At 55.9% G+C, this 24,320-nt stretch overlaps 1 protein-coding gene across 1 annotated transcript in view; it reads left to right on the top strand.

Annotated features, from left to right (window-relative positions):
- Window positions 1–14,678: 14,678 nt before the first annotated feature.
- Window positions 14,679–24,320, top strand: part of SCUBE3 (signal peptide, CUB domain and EGF like domain containing 3) — a gene marked incomplete at its 5' end in the record, with an annotated part of 36,160 nt that continues 26,518 nt past the window's right edge. The window contains 2 exons of the mRNA XM_082494652.1: window positions 14,679–14,763; window positions 23,867–23,989. Coding sequence (XP_082350778.1) covers window positions 14,679–14,763; window positions 23,867–23,989 — 208 coding nt within the window. The remainder of the gene's footprint in view (window positions 14,764–23,866; window positions 23,990–24,320) is intronic.

Raw genomic sequence — 24,320 nt, 5'->3', positions numbered from 1 at the left:
TGCTCGTCGCCGGGGCGCGGCTTGGGCATGGCGCTGCCCTCCCGCGGGGCGGCCGGGCCCGGGGCGGCCTTCCTCCCCTCACGGCACCGCCGCTGGGCCCGGGGCGGCGTTTCTCCCCTCACGACGGCGCCGCCGTTGGCCCCGGCCCGCCTCACCTTCAAAGACGGCCGAGCCACCGCGCGGAGCGGGGGGGAAGATACGACCCCGCTGCCGTTGCCTCGGGAAGTGTCCCGCGCCCACCCCCACAGAGCCGGCATCGCTCCGCGGGACGCCGCGCAGAGCCGCCGCCTGCCCGGGGCCTGCCCCACTGACGGAGCCTGGAGGGCCGAGCACCCCTCCGCTTTAACGCTGATGGGCCGCCCCGCACCGGGGATGGCCGCGGGGTCCTGCCCCTATACACCCCCCTCCTTGCGGATGGAACGCGCCAGGCGGCGGGCTGAGGCGGCGCGGCCGGGCTCTCCCATCGGAGGCGAGGGGGGGGGTGGGACGGCGGGTGTGAGGGGAAGGGGCGGTGGCCGGGCGAGGCCCGGCCGTGAGGCGTTTCCACACGCCGCCGGGGGTCGGTGCGCCGGGCTGCGGAGCGTGTGAGGGGCTGTCAACTGCCGGGCTGTCAACCTCAGACTTGTTGGAGGGCATGAAGGGAAAATGGCGACTCTGCAGTGCCAGAGAGGCTGTGGAGAGTGTTGCTGGGCTTGCAGCAGCTGTGGTGTCCCTCCTCCTTGCTTTACTCATCAGGTTTTGTCCATTTTTCTTTCTGGTGGCCCCAGAAAGGCAGTAGCTGACTCCAGCCACTTACCCATTTGCTGTAACCCCACTTTGGCTTCACCAGGACTGGGATTAAATCTTCTTTGGAACGCCCAGTCTGAGATGAGCCTCCTTGGGTGCCTTTCTTTTCCCTCCCAACACTGATTTCCCTTCTTAATTTATTTCCTAAGCACCCGATAACACCCACTGGCTGACACCTGCGTAGTTGGGGGCTGGAGCTGGGAGGTTGCCGTGGGGCAGGGGACGGGGGGGGGGGGGGACACACTGGGGGGTTCGCCGTCCCCCCAGCTCCACGCAGCTGGTGACCCGTGTGTGCGAGGGACAGGCAGGAGAGCCAGCCCGTTCGGGAGCGGGGACCTTGATCCGCCCCTCGTACAACAGCCCTGGCACCCTTCTGTCCTCCAAAGTCTGCCAAACTCTTCAGAAGTCTGGGTGTGTTGTGGCTGGAGCAATGCAGAGGATGAAAGGCGCAGGGCTGGCACACCATGTGGGGACGGACAAGCTCATTGCTACCCCTAATTAGTTACAGCTTCACAGCTGGGCTGCACGAACAACACCGCGGTGCCCTCAGCCTGCTGCCCTTGCAAAGGAAACTATGCCAGGTGGGTTTAAAGGTGGTTGGAGCTGCCACCGTTGCCCTGGGTTTGCAGCAAAGCAATGAGTGCAATTAATGCAGCTCAGCTGATGAGTTGTAGCCGGTTTAGCTGTCATAAATGATTGCATGCTGGGGGGTAGCCATAGCCTGAAACTGTGTCTGTCCCACTGTATGTCTGCAGCACAAGGCTGCGTTACAGCCATCTCCTTAAACCGTCAGTGATTTCCTCAAGCCCCCAGGGAGCTGTAAAAATCATCCCATCAAAAAGCAACAAGGGCAAACTGCTTGGCTTGGGTAGCGCTGCAGCTGCATCAGATGGCGACTGGGCTGTGGCTTGGGGGTGGACGCCACTGAGAAACGAGCTGGGAAAACCAGCCACCCTGAAGTGCAGACCTTTCCTCTGCTCTTTCCTCTGGCTCAAAGCACCCCAGGGTCCGTACGGCGTGTGGGGTTTGCCAGGTCACCCTGCCCCGGAGGGAATTCACCTCCTTCTGAACTGAGGGTTGAGCAGTCTGGCGGCACAGACCTTAACACTGATTTCTGTGCACTCTGCAGGCAGGAGGACGCAGGTTTTGGTCGATTTTATTTTTTAGTTTAACTGTTTTTCCAAGAGAGAACTTGTGTCATGGTGCGGCGGGCTGACCCTGGGCAGAAGTAGAGCTTGCCCTCTGCAAGCTGAAAATTATTGTGCAAAAATTTCCGAAAATATGATGTGTGATGCCTCAGAGAGGCAACCAGAGCAGCTCTTGGTGACTTCTGCATGGAGAACTCAACACCAGGAGAAGGCCAAAGGGCCCCGCACGCATGATGTGAAGGTCATGTTTGCACGTGCAGGAGCATTCACGCAGTGGGTTCATCCCAAAGATGTGGGTGCTCCTGCACCCACAAACGGGGGCACAAGGCGGCTTTGGGAGATGGTTGCTTTGCTCAAAGCCACAGGAAGGGGTGGGTGGGCAGGAAAGCAACTGAGACATAAAACCAGTAAAGCTCATCGTGGGGCCAGTCTGGCCCAAATCCTGTCCAGCAATTCCCCCCAGTGCTCCTCGTTCAGCTTTGTGCAATGCCAGACCCAGCTTCTGCCCCTTTCTTATCCTCAGCTTCATGTGAGGATGCTGAGGGTGGGGAAATGCATTTATAGAGAACAGAGCAGCACAGCTTTTGAGGAGACTTCGATTTGCTTGTCTCTCGGTTTCAGAGCAGGGCTCACCACTCCCAGCCTATAAATCCTGATCCCAGAGGAGGCAATTGTATGTATTTAAATATATATGCATTTGCCCTGCATTCATTTCCTTTCCCAAGTGACTGGTGACATGAAGAATTGTAATAGCAGAATGTATTTTTAATGCATTTCCTGCAGATTTCTGCAAGGGAATCCAATTCCCGTATGGCTTTAACTTGCCAGAAAGGCAGAAGACTTCAGGAGCACTGATAATAGGCAGGGTGGGTTTTTTTTTAATCTACTGTTTTAATGAGCTCCATCCATCTCTCTGATTAGATTAATCTCATTTATTTTAGCCAAGCCATCTAGCTGAAATCCCAACAGAAGAAACTGGGATTTTGAGTCTTTCAGGGTGAGCACTTGAGCGTCAGGCAGCAAACTCCATAGGGACTTTTCCAATTTGCCCTTTTATCACCTCAGAAATTTGTAACTCTGACGATCACATTGGAAAGGGACCATCCGAGCTGCAAACCCGTCTGCATCACCGACAACGTGCCGCAGCGAGTCCGTGCATCTCTCCTCTGCCCCATTTCGAGCATCTTCCCCAAAAGAACAAAACCAGCCTGGCGGGGAGGGTTCAGCTTGCCAAAAAACTTCCCGTCTTCTGGGCAGGAGCAGGACAGACAGATTTCCGTGGATGGAGCATCCTCGCTGGTGGGATGGCTGTGATTTTGCAAAGCCCACCATGCGCAGCGAGGTGGCGGCGGGTGGGAAGGGTCTGCTTTGGTCAAACAGAAATACCTTTGGCCGCAGCTGATGGAAGGGGAAATGGATTTTTTGTTCAAAAGATGGCGTTGTTTTTTCAAGCCCGATGAACATGAAAGTCCCCATTTAAAGGAGTCGAACCGGCAGTGAAATCGGTCACTGTTTGCACACCCACGCACCGACGGAGGCGGCCGAAAGCAAACTTCCTGGTGTATCCTGATCCAAAATCACCTGGGAGCGGAGCTTAGCGAGCACAGTGCACCGAGCTGTGAGCAGCCATGAAAGGCTCTCGTAGCAAAAAAGCAAACCCTGTCCCAGTGGGAGAGGCAAAGCCCAGTTGGTGTTACGGCCCCCCACTTCCAAAAAACGAGGGAATTTGGAGCCTACGAGCTACAGCTTTGGCTCTCTCAGAAATTCTCCTCCCTCCAACAGGAAGGCGATCAGGGTGGAGGACAGAAAGTGTTAGCAGGTGTTTTCGGAGGGTGTGGAGGGGGAGCTGGGGAAGGCAGGAGTTTTCCTCTGCCCCATCAGCTGGGAAGGTTATTTTTGCAGGAGCTCCTGGGGCACCAGACAGGGTCAGGATTGTTTCTGCGCTGGATGCTGGTGCAAATATGTGGGCAGGCAGCTGGATCCTGAGGAGTTCACAGCTTCCCTGCAGGCGAATGAAGTGGTGTCCACCTCCTCCAGGTGAGAGGATGTCTCGGTGTCAGGTCTGCCGTAGCCCCCTGATTTTGGTTTGGGAGTCCTTTGGAGAGGCAAGTGTCTGCTGCGGGGATGGTTCTGGTGTGGGTGTGCGAGGTGCGTACGTGGCTGTAACACGCCACACGTTTCACCAACAACTACAGCATTGATTAATTCCCTCCTCCTAAACTGGTGCGTGACCTTTTCCTTGAGACATGCCATATGCATGAGCTGGCTGTTGCCACCTTGGTCATGACGCACGTGTCTGAGCCGTGGGGAACTGACCACTTCGAGCAAACCATCGTCCATCCTGCCCAGCCCCCTGTGGCCAGCACCCCATCTCGGGGCATTTCAGACCGATCCCGTCATCCCCATACTTAGGGGATGGGTTGGTGCTGGGTAAACTGAGGCTTGGAGGGGTTTGGCTCGTGGTCACGTAGGCAGCCTGGCCGGAGCCCAGGCGTTGTGGCCGGGAGACGTGCGTGGAGCTGGGGAGATGCTCCTCGTGCCATCTTGCCCCGTCGGACACCCCCAGACCCAGCATCAGTTTTAGGCTCCATGTGCAAAGCGCTGGTTCGCTGCCGGTGCCGCTAATCTTCATATTTGCTGACTTTACTTAATTATCACTCGGTGGAGAGCTTGGCTCTGGTGAAGCTGCGGTACGGGGAGGCCCAAACCACACACAGCGCTCGGGGAGGGATTTTGATCCCCCCACCAAAAAAAAAGTAAAAAAGTTCAAAGGTGGTTTTGGCTTAATGCGGTTTATCTAAATTGCTTTATGTTCGTTAATCTGGATTAACACAAATGCTCTTGGAGCGGCTGGTTGGGGAAGGGTTTGCTCAGCTATTCCGACAAGGACAGACTTTTCCAAAAATGAAAAGTTTGAACGAGGGGGGGGAGAAAAAGCCAGGTCCTGTCTGGCGTTGAGTACGTGTGAGCCCTGCAAACAGAGCGAGGCTGTTCTCATCCCCCTGCCCAAATCTGTGGGGTGCCTTCGAGGGTCGTCCTTGGCACCTGCAGACCCTGGTGACTGAGCGGCTTCCCCCGCTGCCGGTGGAGGATTAATTCCCCGGTTCTCTCCGGGACGATGCGAACCCCTTTTTCGGCTGGCGTGCCAAAGCAGTTGGCACAATTAGCTAGGGAACTTCAAGGTAAATTGGAGGTCAAGCCCAGATTTGAAGGTGGTGGTGGGCGCGAGCGTGACCCCGGGAGCCATGTGATGTATGCGACGTCCTGGGGAGCGGGTGATCCCCCGGTCCTCTCCTTTCCCCGGGGCTGGGATTAGGAGAGATTTTACAGCTGAGTGGCTGGCCTCAGGTTAAAATTCGGTTTGCAATGGCTCAGCCCCCCCAGCCTCTTGTCAGGAAGGACCTTTTAGGTCTTTTAGGACTGTTTTACATGTCAGCAGTGCAGTTCGTGCCTGCCAGGGACGTGTCCCTGGGAGGGATCCCACCTTTGCATCCCTAGGGACTTCATACCTTGAGAACTGGCAGAGCAACACCCAGTGTGGAAATTGGGGCTTGTGGAAGAGGATCAGGAAGCCCAGCGCTTTTGGAGAGTGTTGTCTCGTGCTTGTGCGTTCGCCTGGGATCTGGGTGCGCTTTCGTGCCCTGCAGAAGGCTTCTTGTGTAGCCTCAGGCAGGTCCTTGCGCCTCGGAGCTCGGTTCCTCCCACGCCGTGGGGAGAGCGACCCTTTCCACTGGGTGCGATTGAGGATGCTCAGGTCCCACAGGGAGGGGGCCGGAGACCCGGCGGGGACCGACGGATCAGCTCTGCGAAGGACCCGGCTCCAGCTCTCGGCAGCCAGAAGCAGCAGCGGGTGAAGCGCAGCGCTTGTGCTGAGCTGAAATGGAAGTTGTAAGCGGGACCTGGGCGCTGCCCAAAAACCAGGGGACTCCCTCCTCCCCCCCTTGCCCCAGCGCAAACAGCAGATTAACAATTTATTTGACGTGTTGCGGCTGGTTAGTTTCTTCGCCCGCTCCCCTGATCAGAGGGAATAAATGTTGCAGTGTGCAATAATGTTCATTTCAGGTGAGGGTAAATATAGAAAGGAAAACCTGCTGAGAGCAAGCCATTTATTTCTGCGTTTGGAAGCCTCTGCTCATAAACAGTCAGTCATACCCATTTGGAAAATCCCAGCGTGGTTTTCTTGGCCATCCTAGAAGAACGTTTACTTTCCTGTAGGTTAAGAAGTTCGTTTTAAATTAAAAAAAAAATAATAATGGCATCTCACTTCCAGCTGCCCTCGGGTGTTTGGGGCTTGTTGACACACTAAGACCGCTCTGTTCTCGTGCAAAACTGGTCTGGTGCAGGATCGCAGAGGAGATCCTGCAGGGCTTTCCTGGACGATGGTGCTGGGGGAACCTTGTTCTTTGGGTTCCCCTTGTCCCCCGCCTTGCGCTGGGCTTGGAATTTTGTCAGACCTCTTGGCCACGTGCGGGGTTAAACCGCCCAGCTTTTGGGGGGTGCGGGTGGGTGAGGATGCAGGGATGTGCGTGGAGGGATCTCGTGAGCCCCGTGGCTCGGGAACGGGTCCGTCGGGAGGCTGGGGTGGAAGGATGAACCCGCCGCACTGAGCTCACTCACGCTGGACCAGAAAACCTCTGAGGGTTTTCGGGGGAGCGTGCCAAAGACAACAGGACGGTGCGGACTGCAGAGCATGCATCAAACAAGCCAACAGCCGGGGTAAGCCCGTGCCCTGCTGCTGCCGCCGCAGGAGACACCCCCCAAAACAGCATCATAGGAGGGGGCCGAGGCAGGCAGGGACCCCCCCGTCTCGGCCAGGCTCTGCGTCCATCCTCTATCCCGAAAGCAGCACCAGGGATCCGTGCAGGGGAGAGGGAAGCAGCCAGCTGGAATTGGACGGCTGCCCCGTGTCGGCTCTCTGCGGCTGGCACCGGCCGAGCGGGAGCCAGCTCCCGGCTCTGAAGTTTTCTGCAGTCAATAAGGGTCTCTCCGTGTTTTCTGACAGGCTCTGGATTTGGCTCGGGTTTGCCTTGGTTTCCCACGGCAAGAGGCAGTTAAGTCTCTTGGAAGAATGAATTAATTAGCAAATGCCTTTGGTCAGGTCAGTGCCCTCCGGTAGCGTGCTTCACCCTTTACAGCAGTGCCTCTGCACCCAGGTAAGCCGCTCTGAAAGGCTTATATTACCCTTAGTATTTTAAGAGCTATACATACATCATCCCAGAGGAACCCTTTTTTTTTTTTTTTTTTTTACAAAGAAAAAAAAAAAAAGAGAAAAAAAGCCTCCCCTGAATCGCGGTGTTGACTCTAACGGTGGCATTTGTGTAAGCAACAAAATATTGACGCAGTTGGCTGGGGTCTGGCCGGGGCTTCTGGAAATAAACTGCTGCCTTGTTAAATTGTAGATGGAAATGCAAGTGGGAAAATGACTGACATCTTACACAAGGCGGGCAAATAAAATCGCTGCTTTACTACGGCGTGAAAAAACTCAGGAATTAATAGGTCTCCTTCTGCTCGGGGGTGTTGGATTTAGACCCGAGTAAGATTCATAAACTATTTTAAGGAGAGAAGTGCTACTTTTAAACACACGCGTCTGGGTCCTGGAGTTAAAGTGGTGTCACTGGTGCCGAGTTAACCCTTAACGCCTTCTCGCGGCGCGCCGGCCCCAGGATCCATGGCGGGCAGCCCCGTGCTTGGCAGGTAGAGCTCTCGCCGAATATATAGACAAATCAACCCCTGATAAATGCTACGAGTTTATTTTCGAAGGGTATTAAGTACGATGTGTTCCAACACCTCATGTCAGAAATGAGTGTCAGGCCTCAGCCTGAACTCTGGGCTTGATTTTACCTGTGTGGGATGTAAAATGCATTTAAAATAAAACACCTGCTCCGAAGCTGTGCCTGGGATGCACTTGAAGCAGACGCACAGAGCGTTGCTGAATCCCCCTGGGGTGCGATCCAGCGCACCCCGAAAGACTCCTTTTGACTTCAGTAGCTGTATAGACCTATTATCAGGGTACCTTTTACGGGAAATATGATTAACAGAGCTTTAAAGAATGATATATCCCTTTCCTTTCTACCCAAAGCGCCGTCCTTCACCCGCGTCCTGACAATCTCCCAGTTGACATACACGTGCTCGTGGAAAAGCGGGACGAGATAAAAGCCGCACGCAGCGTGCAGCAATTCTGCCGGTGGCACGGGGTCCGGCTCAGCGGCAGCAACGACACCAGTGTAATTATACACGCTCCAGTATGATTTCCCAGTAATTATTCTGGAATAAAAGCCTGCCTATTTCTGTAAGAGCTTATGTCACTTGGAAAGCTGTTATAAATTCAGCTGGAAAAAGGGACCCTTATTCTGGGATAAGTGTGGTTAGTGGTTAGCTGGGAACGGGGCTATTCCTGGCGCTGCCATCGACCTTCCCGGTGACGCCGGGTAAGTCACCTCACCTCAGCGTGTGTCACCTTCTCCTGCTGCAAACCGGGAATTACAAACACGGGCTTTCTCCGCACGCAGCCTTTTGGGAAGCTCCGTGACACTGGAAAAAAGGTGTCACAGGGTGACAGGCAGTCATTTAGCGGGACTCGGTGCTTTTTCACCCACCTCGGAGGCATCTTGATAAAATTGTAGGTTGGGGAAGTGCGGGATGTAGCCGGGAGCTGGCGATGGGGACTGGCTGAGTCGCTGGAGCCTGGGGCCGTTGGCGTTTTACTGGGAATAAAGTGTTTTCCTCTCCCTTTTTAAAAATAGTCTATTCTGTTCTGAGTTGTAGACCACACCCCTCGCTAGGGCATCGAAATGTCTCGGCTGCTGTTTTTTTGGAGCCAGCTCCTTCCAGCGTGCAGTGCCGGGGTACGGTACCAGTGCCCATCACCACAGCTGCCGGGCGCTCTGGATGGAGCGAAGGGGTCGGGTCCTGCCCTGGACGGGCAGCGTTGTGCCTCCGCTCCTCGTGGAGCGGAGGGGATGGGAAACCTCCCGATTCGCGGCACTGTGGCCTCTTCTTCTTCCAGGATCCCTGCCTGATTCAACAGCTGCTTCTGCAAGCCCTAAGGTCCTTTGCGGGAGTTTTGCTTCTGCCTGTCACACCGACCCCATGCAGTGCTACAGGCTTGGGGCGGAGTGGCTCTAAAGCTGCCCGGCAGAAAAGGACCTGGGGGTGTTGGTGGATGCCCGGCTGAATATGAAGCCGGCAGTGAGCCCAGGTGGCCAAAAAGGCCAACAGCATCCTGGCCTGCATCAGGAATAGTGTGGTGAGCAGGACTGGGGCAGTGATCATCCCCCTGTACTCGGCACTGGTGAGACCCCACCTCGAGTGCTGTGTTCAGTTTTGGGCCCCTCACTGCAAGAAGGACTTTGAGGTGTTGGAGCGCGTCCAGAGAAGGGCTACGAAGCTGGTGAGGGGTCGGGAGGACAAATCTTATGAGGAACGACTGAGGGAACTGGGGATGTTCAGCCTGGAGAAGAGGAGGCTGAGGAGAGACCTTATCACTCCCTACAACTCCCTGAGAGGAGGGTGCAGAGAGGGGGGGGCTGACCTCTTCTGCCCGGTGACAAGTGACAGGACGAGAGGAAATGGGTTCAAGTTATGCCAGGGGAGGTTTAGATTGGATATTAGGAAACACTTTTTCACTGAAAGGGTTATTAAACATTGGAAGAGGCTGCCCAAGGAGGGGATGGATTCGCCATCCCTGGAGGTGTTCAAAAAAAGGGTAGAGGTGGTACTTGGGGCCGTGGTTTAGCAGTGGTTGTGTCAGGGGAGGGTAATGGTTGGACTTGATGATCTTAAAGGTCCCTTCCAACCTCAGCGATTCTATGATTCTATGATCTCAGCTGCTTCTTGTGCAGCCTCAGAAAGCCCTTTTGGCTCCAGCAGCACACAGATATGCACGGTCAGAGCTCAAGATGTGGCTCGCTCATAGCGCACGGAATTAGGTTGATGCTCGGGGTGAGAAGGTCTCGTTTCAAAGGGGTTTTTTATTTTGCCCAGATAGCGCAGGGTGGCGCACAAGCCAGAATTTGTCCGCTTTGCCAAAGTGGGTGCTGCCCATGGAGCAGATGGACCAACGTGCTGATGCCGAGAGGTGAAGGGAGAGTCCGCCCTGGCGCGTTCCTGCAACCTCCGTCCCTGTGCGAGCACCAAACCGGGACTCACGGCCGCTCCAAACTGGGCTTGAGCCAAAGAGGCAGAGGGGAAAAAAGCGTTTTACAGCCCATTAGTGCTCCCCAGAGCCGTTCAGCCCCTCTCGTAATAAAAGTGGTGGAAGCCACAGAAACGTTACGGCCGGTCTGCAGAAGATGCCGGTCTGCAGAAGATGCCAGCCCACCTCCCAGCTCTACATCCCTTCCCAGTGGCTTTGCCGGAGCCGCTGACCCTCCCGGCAGCCCCGGCTGCTGGAATTCCCTGTGGGAATGCAATAACAAGCTGGCGAGGGCTGATCCCCCGTCCGTCCCGAGCTCCCCCGGCAAAATGTACATGGGAGGGTTCCAAGTGCAAATGTGTGTGTGCTAATGGGAAATGAATTGCCTCTTGCCCCGAAGCTTTGCAGCTTGAGGAAAACAACGCAGGGTCTAGGAATGACCTCATATCGCCTCCCAGGGAATGTTTTGCCAGATGAAGGGGGGAGAGGCAGCATCAAGACAGCACAATGTATGTATCTCTCTCCCTGTGTAAACATCCCTGTAGCTGCAGAAACCTCTTAAAACCCCGAATGAGAGGAGAACAGCTGCTTTGATCTGTGGATGTGGTTGTTATTTTCTAAGTGCAGATCCGTTCTTTTTTTAATTTTGCTTCAAATTAAAAAAATGCCTGTTGTGATCTTTTGCTTTTATTTCTTGGCTAGGGACCGGAGCAGGGTGCAGTAAATTTTCATTACTCCCCATGTAACCGTTTCAGCATGGTTGACAATTCCTTGCCGGCTCTTCAGCGCCGCAGCACAATGGACCGAATCTTCTGGCCCTACATGAAGCCAAAGCAAATGGATTTTGCCCAGAAGTGCACGACGGGGAGTGGAGGCAGTGGGGAGGAGAGTCCTGCCACCTCCTTCCTTGCCCAAAACACGCGCGCGCACACACACATGTGCACACACGTGTGCACACACGGCTTGGGCTGGCAGGGTTGTCCCGATGCCTTTGAAGGGCTCCAGCGCGGGTTCCCGGGGGTGGATCCGTGCCAGCCCCGCGCCGCGGCAGCAGGAGCTGGTGAGGAGCCATCGGGGCCGAAGCGCCGGGCTGTCTTGCGGGCGATTTAAGTGTGATTCATGGCCCTCCCTCCGGACTCCCTGTGCGATCTCAGGAATCTCCATCTGTCTGACTTTCCCCATCTGCGTGCCGGGCAGGGGGACAGCCCTGCGCTCGCAGGGGCACCGGGGCACGCGCAGCCCTGGGACCTCCACCGGCCCTTCTTCTGCTCAACCAGGTGGCGCGCTTTTGGAAGAAAGCAAGGTTATATATAATTTTAGGGAGTTTCTGAACATCCGCAGCTCACCCCAACCCCACTGCTTTGCCGTGGTGCTCCGCAACCCCGTTGGAGGAGCGAGACATGAGGCTCAGCCCCTTCGCCCCCCGTGGCATGAGCGATGCTGTGGTCGGCCGAGGACCTGCCTTCAGTGGCGAGATCCACCCACCAGTGCAAGGCACTGGTTTAACTGGGAGCGCTTAACTCTGGGCACGAGCGAGGAGTTTGCTTGTCCCCCCCATGCTGTCACGTGGCTGCCCGGTGTTTTGGCGTTTTGATTACATACGATACTGTGTATTTAAGACTGGTTTATGGGTGTTTATACTAATGCGTAAAGCTGTAATTTAGAAGCTCGGTTATAAATCAACATCACTGAAGGTCTCGTCCCTCGTGCCTTGAGATCAGTGTCCAGATTTAGAAGACAGGTTAGAGAAAAAAAAAAGAAAAAAAAAAAAGGACTGTTTTATTTTCCTCTGGTTATGATGATAAAGGATCACGGGATGGGATGTATGTCCCACTCCAAGGTGCAGTGGCCAAGGCACAGGGATGCGCCAGTGTCAGCAAGCGGAGAGTTTCCATTTTGACTCTGCTCTTACGACAGCCGTAAGAAACACTCGTGTTTACACGGCAAATCCCAGCCCAGAAAGAGAAGCGGTGCCACGGCTGCCAAGCCGATGCTCACGGGAGGGTGGTGGCATCTGATGTTCTCAGCTTGTGCCAGGATGAGGGCTGTGAGGACCAGAGCGCCCTCCTGCTCAGCACCACACGCGCGAGGAGGAGCAGCGGCCTTCGTCCCCAAGAGCTCCTGGCACAGACCGGGGCTGGCAGGAGAGCCAGGAGCCTCCTCCAGCGGCAGTGCCGAGCAGGATAGCACATTCCCACTGGTGGATTGTGGTCCTCTCCCAATATGTCCTAATGATGACATCTCTGCATTCATATTTTTATATAGAAAATTCTTTTACAGCTTTAATGGTAATTTCTGCACTTTTGCCCCTTCCCAGGCTGCCCTGGAGCCTGGCTGTGCCAGGGATGGTTTTGCATTACTGGATGGATTCACTATGGCATAGCGAGATGTGCTGGGAGTTAGTGGGGCCGGTGAGGTTGGTGCAAGTGCTCTGCTGCTGGTTTTCATACCCAGCTGGGCTACGGCAGAGCCAGTTGTCCCTGTTGAGAAACCCCTTTTCGCTATGGTGTGCTGGACACTGCCAGCCCCGGCAGCCGAGAGCCACGCAGGCTCCCCCGGCTCCGGGTTCACCCGCAGCCACCATGCATATGTGATTTTGAACGTTGGAGATTTGTGTTGGGTGTAACGGGCATGTCTGTGCGTCTGTCCTTCAGCTGATGCTGGTCCCCTGCTCCCCTGGAAGGGGTCGGTCCCCGCGTGGGTTTAGGACCCCGATGCTTTGCGTGGGGGACCCACCGGCAGCAAGCAGAGCTGTGTGGGTGCAGGATGGCTCTGCGGGGCCGGGAGGCAGAGCCTTGCCCTTGGCCTCTGCCTTTGGAAAGACCCAGTGTGAGGATGCGCTCCTGGTTTCCACCCGTGCTGCTCCCCTGGGCTGGCCGCGCTGCGTCTGTCCTGCCTAAAGCAGAGCTGCTCTCGCGGACCTCCCCCCTCAGGGAAGGTCCCTGTCCCATGAAGGCAGCCCAAGGGTTATGTTTTTTTTTTTTAGGGAAAGCATAAGTAGACCCAAGGACTTCTCAGCACCCTTCTGTCCACCTGCAGTCCCTCCCCTCCTCTCCGCAGCGAGATGGCAGCGGGTGCCTTGGCTTAGCTGGATGCTTTCCATTGCCTCCAGCCCCCTTTATTGTATCTTGAGGGGTTATTAGGACAGAAGAGGATACGAGATGCTGCAGAGGCAGCACGGTGGGCTGGTGGGACCTCGTGGACATGATGACTGCTGGGGCCGTGGGACCCCATGTCCCTGGTCAGGTGGAATCACCCCGCACCGTCCTCCCAGCCCCGCTCCCGCCTCCCAGCCTTATCTCCCGCTGCACTTTCCCAGCTGGCGATGCCTCTCTGGACTCAGGGAGAAGAAACACCCCCCAAGAGCGATGGTGCCAGCAGCTCCCAGTGCAGGGATGGTCATGGGGAGGGGGGCAAGAGGGTCCCCCTGCACCCCCGCGGATGCCGGCTGCGGGGGACCAGGCAGCGAGAGGCTCCCTGCAAGCAAACAAAACCCCCCTGAGTATTTCAGAAAGGTCTTTTTCTCCCACCCCCACCCCCTTCCACCCTTATTCCCCGTCCCCCCCTCCCACCTCTCCATTACAAACAGCAGAGCTGCTCTTCGGTCCTGCTTTAAACTGGCCCAGCACCCCAAGACACCCCCGCAGCTGCCGACCCCAGCCAGGTCGTGCCGTCTACAGACTCTATTTTATTTTTTTCTTTTATATATATTCTTTTTTTTCCTTCCCCTTTTCTTTTCCACCCATTGCCTTTTTCCCATGCCATATGCCTCCCCCTGACAGTCCGTGTCGTCCCCCCCCCCCCTTCCCTTGCCACCACCCCAAGCCTTTGGCTGGCCGAGGGGGCTGCGAGGTGCGGGGTGGGTCTGGGGGTTGCGGGGGGCTTTGCATTGATGCATTGATCGCCCATGGTCTCCGCCTGACCTCCCTGCTCCCAGGGAAGCAGTCTCCATGGCTACTGGCCCTTCTCCTCCAGCGCAGACTGTAAATTCCTGCAGGCAAAGCCCAGCCTTGGGGGTGCGAGGGGGGGAAGCCGGGGAAGGAGTAACCAAAGCCAAATAGAAAAGAAAGAAAGGCTGGGAGGGGAAAAAAAAAAAAAAAAAAAAAGGGAAAAAAAAAAAAAAAGGGCGTTGCTTGGATGGGGCTCTCCTTTCCACTCCCCTTTCTCAGGTCCCCAGCACCAGGGCAAGGCGCCTGCTTCCCCCCTCCAGCGCTGCTGCTCCTGCTCCTGCTGCTGCTGCTCTTGCAAAACTGGAATTGGCTGGGATTATTTAAGGGGGGGGAAAAAAAAAAAAAAGAAAAAAAAAAAAAAGAAGGAGAAGGGATCAGAGCAGCCGCCAGAGAGAGGGCGATAGAGTCCACTTTCCTCCAACTGCCCTGGGTCTCCTTCCCTCGCTCTCTCCTCTTTAGCAACACCAAGAGCCCCAAACTGAACCCAGAGCAGCTTTTTCCATCAGTTCGGTTCCCTTCCTTCCCTCGGTCTCACACACGGCAAGAAGAGAGCCCCTTCCTCCCCTTGATTTCCCTTCGCGTGCTCAGCCTCTTGTTTCCCTTCAAGCACTAGAAATCCCCCCTTCTTGCCCCCGCTCCTCCATGCAGACTGGGATTGCCATGGGAGCTTTGCAGATTGCTGGATTTTCCATCCTTTGCTTTCTCCTCCACTCTGGAAACACGCTGGCAAATAAAGCCAGTCAAGGTAAGAGGAAAATCTTCCCAGCTCGAAGGTTTGCTGTTTGATGTGTGTGTGTTGGGCAGCCGGACCTCCTCTTTAGATCTGGGATTTTATACGCAGGCTGGAGAAATTAGCAGCAATAACAACAAACAGCGGAGGGGATTTTAAACGTTGCTCGCAGATATTCTTGCCTGCTGCCTTTGATTGGGGTTGGTTTTTTTGTAAACTCTTTAATGAGTTGCATTTCTTACACTTTATTTAATTTTTTTTTTTTTTTTTTTTTGGTTGGGACTCTTTATCTCAAGGCAGGGGGTGCAGAGGCAGAAAATTAGGGTGGGCGAACGAGTCTGCACCCATCACAGGGCAAACGTTGCTGTTCGGAGGGGGTTTGGGGGGGGCTTTTCTAGTTTTCGGGTTTCGGTGGCTGGGAGATGGGGCGAACACCCCGCGGCGGTGCGGGCGAGGAGGGCTGGTTTCGGGCTGGGTCGGAGGGAAGGGACGGCGGCGCGCGTATCTGTAGCGCTGGGAGCCTGCATCTGCGTTTGTGTGTTTTACATAGGCGCGGGTTGGATCTCCGATGTTGTGCTATAGGGGTGTGGGCTGCCGAAAACTTTGGGTAGCTGAACGCAGCAAAGCCTGAAAAATACGGGAGCTCTTTCCCTGTCTCTGGCAAAGAGAGGTTACGTCCCATCGTTATCAACTTCAGGCTTTTCTGTTTCACCGCTTCCCGTGTTGAGCCAGAGTTTCTCCGTCACGAAGGTACACATGTAGCTTTATGTATGGTCTATCTATACCTTAGGTTTTCTATAGCACCTCTATATTTAGCTCGGATTTTTCTCTCTACACACGCGCAGGAGTGCGCGCGCACACACAAACACACACAGCCCTATGTGCGTGATCCTGTTGGCTGTCTCGAAGGGGTTTTTTTCGCCTTAATTCACCGCTATCTATACAATCTGTTGGGTTTTCTTCTGCTTTTTTTCTTTTCCGTAGCACTTCGCAGTATGTAAGATTTATCAAAACCAGCTTTGGCTCTTGCTATTGTAGTAGCTGGGTGTTTATGCGTACGGCGAGATTAAATAGAGTGTGAATGAAATATAGGAGCACAGGATATAATTAAAGATCTCTTGTAGGCATTAGTAATAGGCGTATTTCAGCCACGCGCATGGTCGCCCCGAGCCCTGTCACCGACAAAGTTAGAAGGAATTTCAAGGCTATTGTCTTATCTGGCTTAAAGTGTTTTTAAAACAATAGGCGACTTTTCGGGAGGGCAGTCTGGGCAAGCACGGGGGAGATTTTCCAGGGCAAAGGTTTGGTAAGAAGGCGCCCAGCTTCACGTAAAGCTTTATGATTTAGGCTTAGAAAGGAATGCTTAGGTTTTTATCCCCCCTCAAATTATCTTGAGTGTATGCACTGCTTTCATTTCTTATCATAATATTTATTTATTAAGGCCTTTTGGTTTCCAGTTCCATTTAAGCCCGAGCCAGAATTGCATTAAAATAGCAAAGTAAAATTCCATCGTGCAGAGACTTGACAGATCCCTTCGGGGAAGGAGAGGGGTGGAGTGGGGGTGGAGAGAGGTGAGCTCAATCCTGCGCCGGGGTAAATCGCCCGCCGTACGCCCAGGACGGTGCTGGCTCCCCCCGGCGAAGGCACCCAGCGGACCCAGGGGGTCCGGCCGCTCTGCAGCCAGGGGTGGGTTGGGATGGAGAATTAACCCCCGAAGCCACTGCCGGGGGGTCCCATGGGATGGGGAGGGGGAGGTGGATGCGGAGGGGTGCAGGTTGGTGCCTGGGGGGATGCCAGGGCTCTGGGCAGAGGTTGGACCCGCTCCTTTTTGGATGAGGCTGAACTCATGGACCCGGCGTCACCGACGGCAGATGGAAAACGTGGTTTTCCTCGTTTTTTCCTGTTGCCTGTTTCACTCCATGCACAAGCATCGTCGAGCTCTTCGAAGCCACCCCGGGCACCTGGGGCATGGCTTAGTGGGATGTTTCTGAAAAGCATCGGGTATCCCTCCTGCATCGGGGGGGTGATTCCCCAAGGATGGGGTACACATCACCCCTCTGCCCCCACCGAAGCCTTTGCCTTTTCGGGGGACAGCCGCCCCTCGCCAGGTGACTGTCACGGGCTGGGGATGGCTCCTTTCCCGTCAGATGGGCTTGTTTTGCTGTGATAACATCGCACGGCGGGTAGGGCTTGCTGGCTCATTTCTTGAGCTGAATTACTCCGGAAAGTTTAGTCTGTAGGGAAGGAAGGATTTAGCAGAGCCGTCCGCAGGGCCTGGAGGGTGTCTGCCAGAGGACCTGGCTGTCTGCGGGGTTTATTGGGTCAGTTTAGGGCTAGGAAAGCTTTCAAGAGGAGAACTGACAACATAAATCCAAATAACGCCAGGGAGGCTCCCGACACGCACTCAGCTGGGATGAAGTCTCCCTGCCATCCCTATGCCAAGCTGCTGCTGTACCTACAGCTCCCCAGTTTTTTTGGACAGATAATGCCATCCCCAGTCCCATCCCGTTGTCCGTCAGTCCGTCTCACAGCCTGTCCGGAGCTCCCGCTCTCAGCGCAGCGGTGCCCTGGCCCATCCATCGCCTGCCGGCATCGGTCCCTCCCTGTGCCCTGGGGAGGATGGAGCCCAGGGGCTGGCAGATTTGCACCCTCCTCTTGTACCAGGCAGCGTGCGAGTCCGGCCTCGTCGCGCTCCTCTGGCAGCACCCCCATCACCGGAGACACGTCGCAGCATTCGCCACCTTTTCCTGCAACCGAATTGCACGTCCCCTCGGATGGTGCCGGGGGAGCGGGGCCGGGAGGGAGATGCAGCATCTCCCTGGGGGACCCCGGTGTCCCGCTTTGCAGCCCCTGGCACGCCGGCAGCCCCGGCCACCCACCCGGCGCGGGGTCCTGAGCGGGACCATGTCCCCAGCCCCGCTCCATGGTCACCTGTGGGTACAACCAGCCGGTGGCGCACGGCCACCCGGGGACGGAGCCACCATCCCACGCGAGGGACTGGCTGCGGTGGGGATGCACCTGCAGAGCCTACGCCACCAGGGATTATTTTTTTATATATATATATATATGTATATATTTTTTAGGAGTCTAAAATTTTCCAATTGCAGCGTGGAGATGCTGTTTGATTCCCCTCCCATCGCCGCCGAACCTCCTCCCCCTTGGCCTCCGCTTTCCTCCCTCTCATGCATTCACAGTGTGCGACTGTTGTGCCTGTCCCCTCCACCCCTCTGAAATATGAAATGTAAAACTGTAAACATTTCAACATAGAGCAGTTCAAAGGAGATCTTTGACTGAGGGCGTCTAACATGCCTGTACCGAGATTAAAAAGGGGAGGGGGGGGGGGGGTGTAGGAAGGAGGGAAGAAGAGTTTTTTTGTAACTGCCAACAGGAGTATAAATATTCAGACACCTCGAGTCTTCCAGTGCGGAGATGTATTGCTGTCTCCAAACTGCTCAGGAGTTTGTATTTTTTTTTTTTTTTAAATTTTATTTTTATATAGATTTTTCCTTTGCAGACGGTCGCACCGGAGTAATCCATTTAGGAAAAAAATATGCATGAATAACCTTAACCTTCACTTTCAAAATTATAAGTCCCCCGAGAGGCTTTAGGAGAAGCCTGGGATGGCAAATAAAGTTTGCTCTGTCTCGCGGCGCTGGAGGAAACCCGGCCGACCGCGTTTCGGCGAGGCCGTCTTACCCTCTGGAGATCTTGCGATTGTTGCTTCCGAAGCCGAAAACAAACAAATGCATTTTTTTTTTAAGGCACGGCTCGGTCAGCCTGATAAGCCAAAGGAACAACAGCAGTAATGACAATTCCCCGGGGAGAGGAACGCGCTGGTGGTGTGGCGCATCAAACCCTCCTTGGAGAAATCGTGGCTAAATTGAGCCGAAGCCACCGGGGTTGGCACAAGGAGGTGGGATGGGGATGGAGGGACCGTTTCCAACCCACGGGATGCCGGATCCGGTGGTGCATCTGGGATCCATCGGGATGACCCAGGCTGGTGCAGGGGATGCGGAGCTCTGCCCTCGCAGGAGCGAGAAGTGTTGATGAGGGGAAAAATATACCCTTTTGGGGCATTGTCAGCTTTGGGGAAGCCAAATGCGGGATGAGGGGTGCAGAGCGGGGTCTGGGCACGGGGTGACGGGGTGACCAGGCTGGGACCCCCCCCCAGGTCCTCTCTGCGGCGTGTTGTTCCTCATCCTTCATCCTGTGCTCCATCATTCCGCAGCGCTGAGCACTGTGGCTGCATCTCCCCGGGTCCCACCTGCTTTCGGGAGCGCTGGGTGGATGTGTGGGGCGTTGGGCTGTGCAGTGGGGCTGGTACGGGGCTCTGCATCACACGGGGAGATCCAGACATCTCCTCTGACCTGACCCGAGCGCGGGTACCCACTGGGGACCGCAGGCACGGCATCCCCGTCCCGGCATCCCCGTCCCGGCAACAAGCCACCGCCGAGCACCTGAGTTAGGATCTCGAGTTTAGATGACGCATCTTTGGCCAATTTGCAAAAAGCCGCCTCGCAGAGCATCTTCCTCCCCTCTTGCTGTCCCCCATCCCCTCCCGGCGGGATGCCATCGGTCACCGGAGCTGCCCGTGGCCGTGCCCTGTGCCCGTCCCACCGCGGCGCAGCACGAGTCCCCCTCGCGAGCTCCCCGGGCGAACAAATGATTAATAAACTGCACCACAGTGTCTGAGGTGGTTATTAATACCCTGGTAAAAAAGAGCTACTGAAGTTATAAAGCTTTAATTTGGCATTAAGGCCGAGTGGAAACTCCGCATGTCTGCCAACAGCTACACACATCCCTATACAGACAGGCCGTTAATATATGTGCCTATATAAAAATAGAGAATAAAATTAATTTGAAAGAAAAAGCTGAAGCGCTTGCAGAAGAGAGAAAAAGGACGGTGGGTTTGTTTGTTTAGGGGTTTTCTGGCAGGTTTTTGCTGCCCTGTCTCAGCCGCCTCCTCAAATTTATTGGGGCTTTCAGCCTTTGGACAAAACCGTCTTTTATTATTTATTATCTGTCTTAAAACGAAATGAGGAAGTGAAGAAAGAGCCTCAATCCAGGCTCTAAAAATATACGAGGTGTTGCTTTATCTCCCCTCGCCGTCACGGATCGCGGGCAGCGTGACGCCGCAGGGCTGGGCGCAAGCGTGGGACCCGGGTGCCCCGTGGACTCTGCCACCGCCTCCCCCCGCCGGCCCCGGTCAAAGCCCTTCGACTCCCCCGGTGGGTGCGTGCCGGTCCCGGGGGGTTGGCGGTCCCCCCGCTTTTGGCACGCTCGAAATGGCAGTGGCGTTGAAACCGTCTGCCTCCGCTGCCTTTGAAATGGAGAATAAAGCTGCAGCTGGAGCGGAACGGGGCCCAACAGCCAGCGCTGGAAAATCCCACCCACAACGGAATAAAAAACATCGCCCGAGGCGCGGGGCGAGCACCGCAGCCTCCCGCCCTTCGCCGCAAACCCCCCGGCACGGCGTGGCGGCGATGCCGAGGATGCTCTTGCCCTCTGACGAGCCCTAATTAGCCCCAAAGCGTGGTGGGACGGGGATGGTGGAGCGGGGGCCGCCGGAGGTGGGCGAGACCTCGGGGCCCCGACGGGACTCAGCATCTTCATCAAAATTAAATTCGCCGCCTGGTGCAACGTGTCCCGGTTTGGGGGATTGGAGGCACAACGTGCCCATTGCGCCGTCCGGTTTGGGTCTGTTTCGGGCAACTTTGGGTGAAAAAGGGCATCTTTGATTATTCATGCATGTCCACAGGGGGTCCTGGCTGGCAAACTCTCCCAAAAACCCCACCTGGGTTTGGGACCTGGATTTCTAAAGGTCCCCCCGAGCAGGAGGATGAGCAGGGCATACCCCAGCAAGGATTTGACAAGAGCAAATAGGGACGGGAACATCAATAAGGATTTTTTTTTTTTTAAAAATAATCTTGTCTTCTCTTGGCTTGAAAATGAAATCCCTCGCGCCTTGGCGGCGGCTGGGAGCACCTGCAGCGCGACTGCGGGTGTTTTTTTGGATGGAGAAAATTCTCCTGCGGGATAAGCGGGCTGTCCCGATGGCAAACCTTCCCTTTTGTGGGAAAACGCCGCTTGCGTTGACAAAAATGCAAAAATGTAGTTTTTCAGAGCGTTGTGTTTTTTGTTTTTGTTTTTTTTTTTTTTTTTTTTTTAATTCACTACATCATTTTTGAAGTATACTTCTTAGGAGCCAAAATTTCAGCATTCTGAAATTAGGATCTTTGCCAGTCTTGGGATGGCTCCTGGGGTGCTGAGGAGGGTATTTATTCACCCTTCCCACACACACTCACTTTTTTTCCCCTTTTTTTCCCTTTTTTTTTTTTTTTATAATCCTGTAACCTTTCAGAATGTCTCCAGCTTTGGAAAAATTACAGAGTGGCAAATTTATAATGTTTTCTTTTGTACTTTTGCTGCTGTGTAATCTTTCCAAAGTTAGAGAAGTTTTGAAGTTACAGAATGGAAAAAAAAAAAAAAAAAAAAGATAGAAAAAAAAAAATACACATGTGCGAGTGGGAAAGGCACGGCATTGTGTTCAGCGCCACACAGACATTGTTCATTGTCTTGAGTTTGAGGAGGAAAAAAGAAATAGAAAATAAACCCCCCCCCAAAAGTGAGATTTCTGGCAAAAGGCTGGGGAAGTTTCAATGATGTGACGTCTGATGGATGCTTCACGTTTTGGGTGTTTTATGGGAAGGAGATGGGGGTTGATGGATGCTCTGTCCTGTTTGGGTGCTGGTTCCCGGCTGTACGCCAGGGTGGGTGCTCGGGGTGCCGGGACCCGGCGACTCTCACCTGGGGACCGTCACCTTGAAGCATCGAGGTGTCATTTATAACCTGGGGGGGTGGGGGAAGAGCTGGAGGGCTCCGAACCGCGCGGCATCAGGACCAGGATTTGCAAATCCAGTAGAACTTTGGTTCAGCGTCGGCTTCGTTGCTGTGGAGTCCCTGTGCCCATTGCTGCCTGCGAAGCGGTCAATGCTTGACATCCCCAGTGCATCCCCCCGCTCCGGTGCCGCATCCCTCCCACCACCCACCCAGGAGCCCCGGCAAGGGATGCTGGAGCCAGCAGCGATGTCGCTGCGGTGCCCCACTGGCACTCGCCGGCGATGGAGGCGCTTCCTCCTGTGCCGAAAGCCTCTCGAAACCTGAAAACGTGGTTGGGAAGGAGTGAGCTCTGCGCTCCCGCGGCTTTTGCAGGTTTTTTTTTCCACCGGTGGCTATTTGCACACGCCTTTTGGTTTGTAGGCTGGGGCCGTCGCAGGTGGGTCAGGGCTGCGGTGCGGTGGCCGTGCCCCGGGACGGGGATGGGGTTTGCAGCCAAGGGCGAGGTTTGGCTGGGGAGGAACCAAACCTGAGCCACGCTCGGCTCCCCGAAGGGACAACAGCCCCTTCAAGCTCCCGCGGAACCCCCGGCGCAGGGTGGGCTGCCAACCGCTCCCCGGGGATGCCGTGGGGGGCTGGGGTGGTCACAGCGCGGTGGCACCGTGGCCGGTGCCGTGGGTGCTGGAGGCGCCGGTGCCGGCCGGGAGCAGAGTGTCGGTCCCCTGTGCAATCCCTCCGTCGTCTCCGCCGCGGTGGGTCAGTCTCCAGCCGGTGATTAATGGCCCACGGGAGGCCGTGGTGGCCGCGGGCCATGGCTAATGTCAAATAACAAATATGAATGCGGGCTGTAAATATTTATACAATGCGCAGGCACGTGCCGCCTCCCTGGTGCAAAGGCAAAGCTCTCCTCCCCCCCGGCCGGGTGACGCACATCTCCCGGCAAAAATCCACCGGGGTGGCCGGGAGAGGGCTCGGGCCAGTGCTCCTGTGGCCGTGGCCCCTGTCCCGGCAGGGCTGGCGGGGCTCCCTGCCTGCCCACGGCTTGCAAGGATGTTTCATATCTTTGAGGACGTCCCAGAGCACTTCTGGTCTTGGGGTTGCGGGAAAGCAGCTTTTTAAAGGCAGCTGAGAGCTTCACAGCCTCAGGCTCCTCTTTATGGGGCGCAGGGAAAGTGGAGGGGCCCTCAAATCCTCCTTCCATGGTGGGACCCTCCCCATCCCCATGGGAGGTGGCGGAGGTGAACCCCACCGGGAGCAGCGCTGATGCTCCGCATGTGCCCGTGGGGTCGGATCGGGGAGCCCGGGGTGCTCTGGGAGCCCCGTCCGTCCCCGAGGGACCACGGGCGATGCTCAGCCCCTGCCTGCGCCCCTGGGGACACCCAGCCGTGTTACACTACTGCCAGGCACTGACAGCCAGAGAGGGGGACGTGCCCGCTCCGGGGTACCACGTCTTCCTTGCTGCCTGCACGGGGAAGGCAGAGGGCAGCCAGGTGAGCAGCCTCTTGCTCAGAAACCTCTGCCACACACACTCCAGGCTTCCCTGTTTCCCAAACACCATTAAAACCTCCGCTGCCGTGGCCATCTGCCATGGCAAACCCTTGGGCATCGCTGCTTGAGGCCATCACCGGCGCACAACGCTCTGGACGTGATGTCCCGGGTACCACGGCGCTGCATCCCGGATAAGTGGGTTGATGGGCAGAAGGGGATGGGGAGGACGTGGATTTTGGCTGTGTCCCCAAGGAAGCCTTGATGTTTTTCCCAGTTGTCCCTCCTGCTTCCCGCTCCCGGCTCCCAGGTTTATTTAGTGCGGTCCCTGCTAATTCGTGCACATTCCTCCACGCCTAAGAATAGAAAGCGATGACGATTATTTGGGTGACTGGTCGGCTCAGGAAACGGCTAATTGGAGACAGAGACTTTCACCTCTGCCTGGGCTGGCTCCAGCCTGGACTACGGGCGCCTGAACGGTGTTTCCTATCATCAGACACGGGAAAGGGTCGGGGAGTCTCGGGGTGGCTTGTATAAGAGCGGGGACACAGGTAGGGCTGTTTGGGAGCGGACCCAGCAGCTCACCCTGTCCCCCAGCCAGCCCATCACCCGTTGCGTCAGGGCTGGGTATGGCGAAGCCACTACGGAGCAAAGCAGCAGTGTTGCTCTGCGCCTTTCGGGTTGGAAAGCCGGAGGGCTGCTTGGTTTCCTCGCCTCGGGCAATGGCGCCCATGGGGAGACGGGGAGAGCTCCCCCCGGGCTCTCCCCATCGCTGCCCCCTCCTCTCCCCTTGCAGATGTCGACGAGTGTGTGGAGGGCACCGACAACTGCCACATCGACGCCATCTGCCAGAACACCCCCAAGTCCTACAAGTGCATCTGCAAGTCCGGCTACACCGGCGACGGGAAGCACTGCAAAGGTAGGACCGCGCCGCCGCTGCCGGAGCCCCTCCGAAGGGTGACAGCCCCGGCATGTCGCAGGCAGGCGGTGGCTCGGCAGCGATGTCCCCTGCCCTCGCAAAAAGGCTGCTTGTTTACCCCAGCCCGTTGCAAACCTTTTTATTCCCCCTTTCTGCCCCAAACTCCTGGCCTGTTGACACCGCCGTGCATGGGGACGGAGAGCAATGTGACTGTCCGTGCTGGTGGCGGTGACAGCCGTGCTCCCTGCCCTGCTCTGCAAAGAGCCGCGTTTGCAAGGCTGGGGCTGCGCGGGCCCAGGAGGGTCACCTGGGGCTGGTTTTGAACAAAGCT

This window comes from Vanellus vanellus (genome assembly GCF_965231255.1).
Source record: "Vanellus vanellus genome assembly, chromosome: 23".
NCBI lineage: Eukaryota > Metazoa > Chordata > Aves > Charadriiformes > Charadriidae > Vanellus > Vanellus vanellus.
The sequence above is the reverse complement of the archived record's forward strand: the minus strand, read 5'-3'. Positions and strand labels throughout refer to the sequence as shown.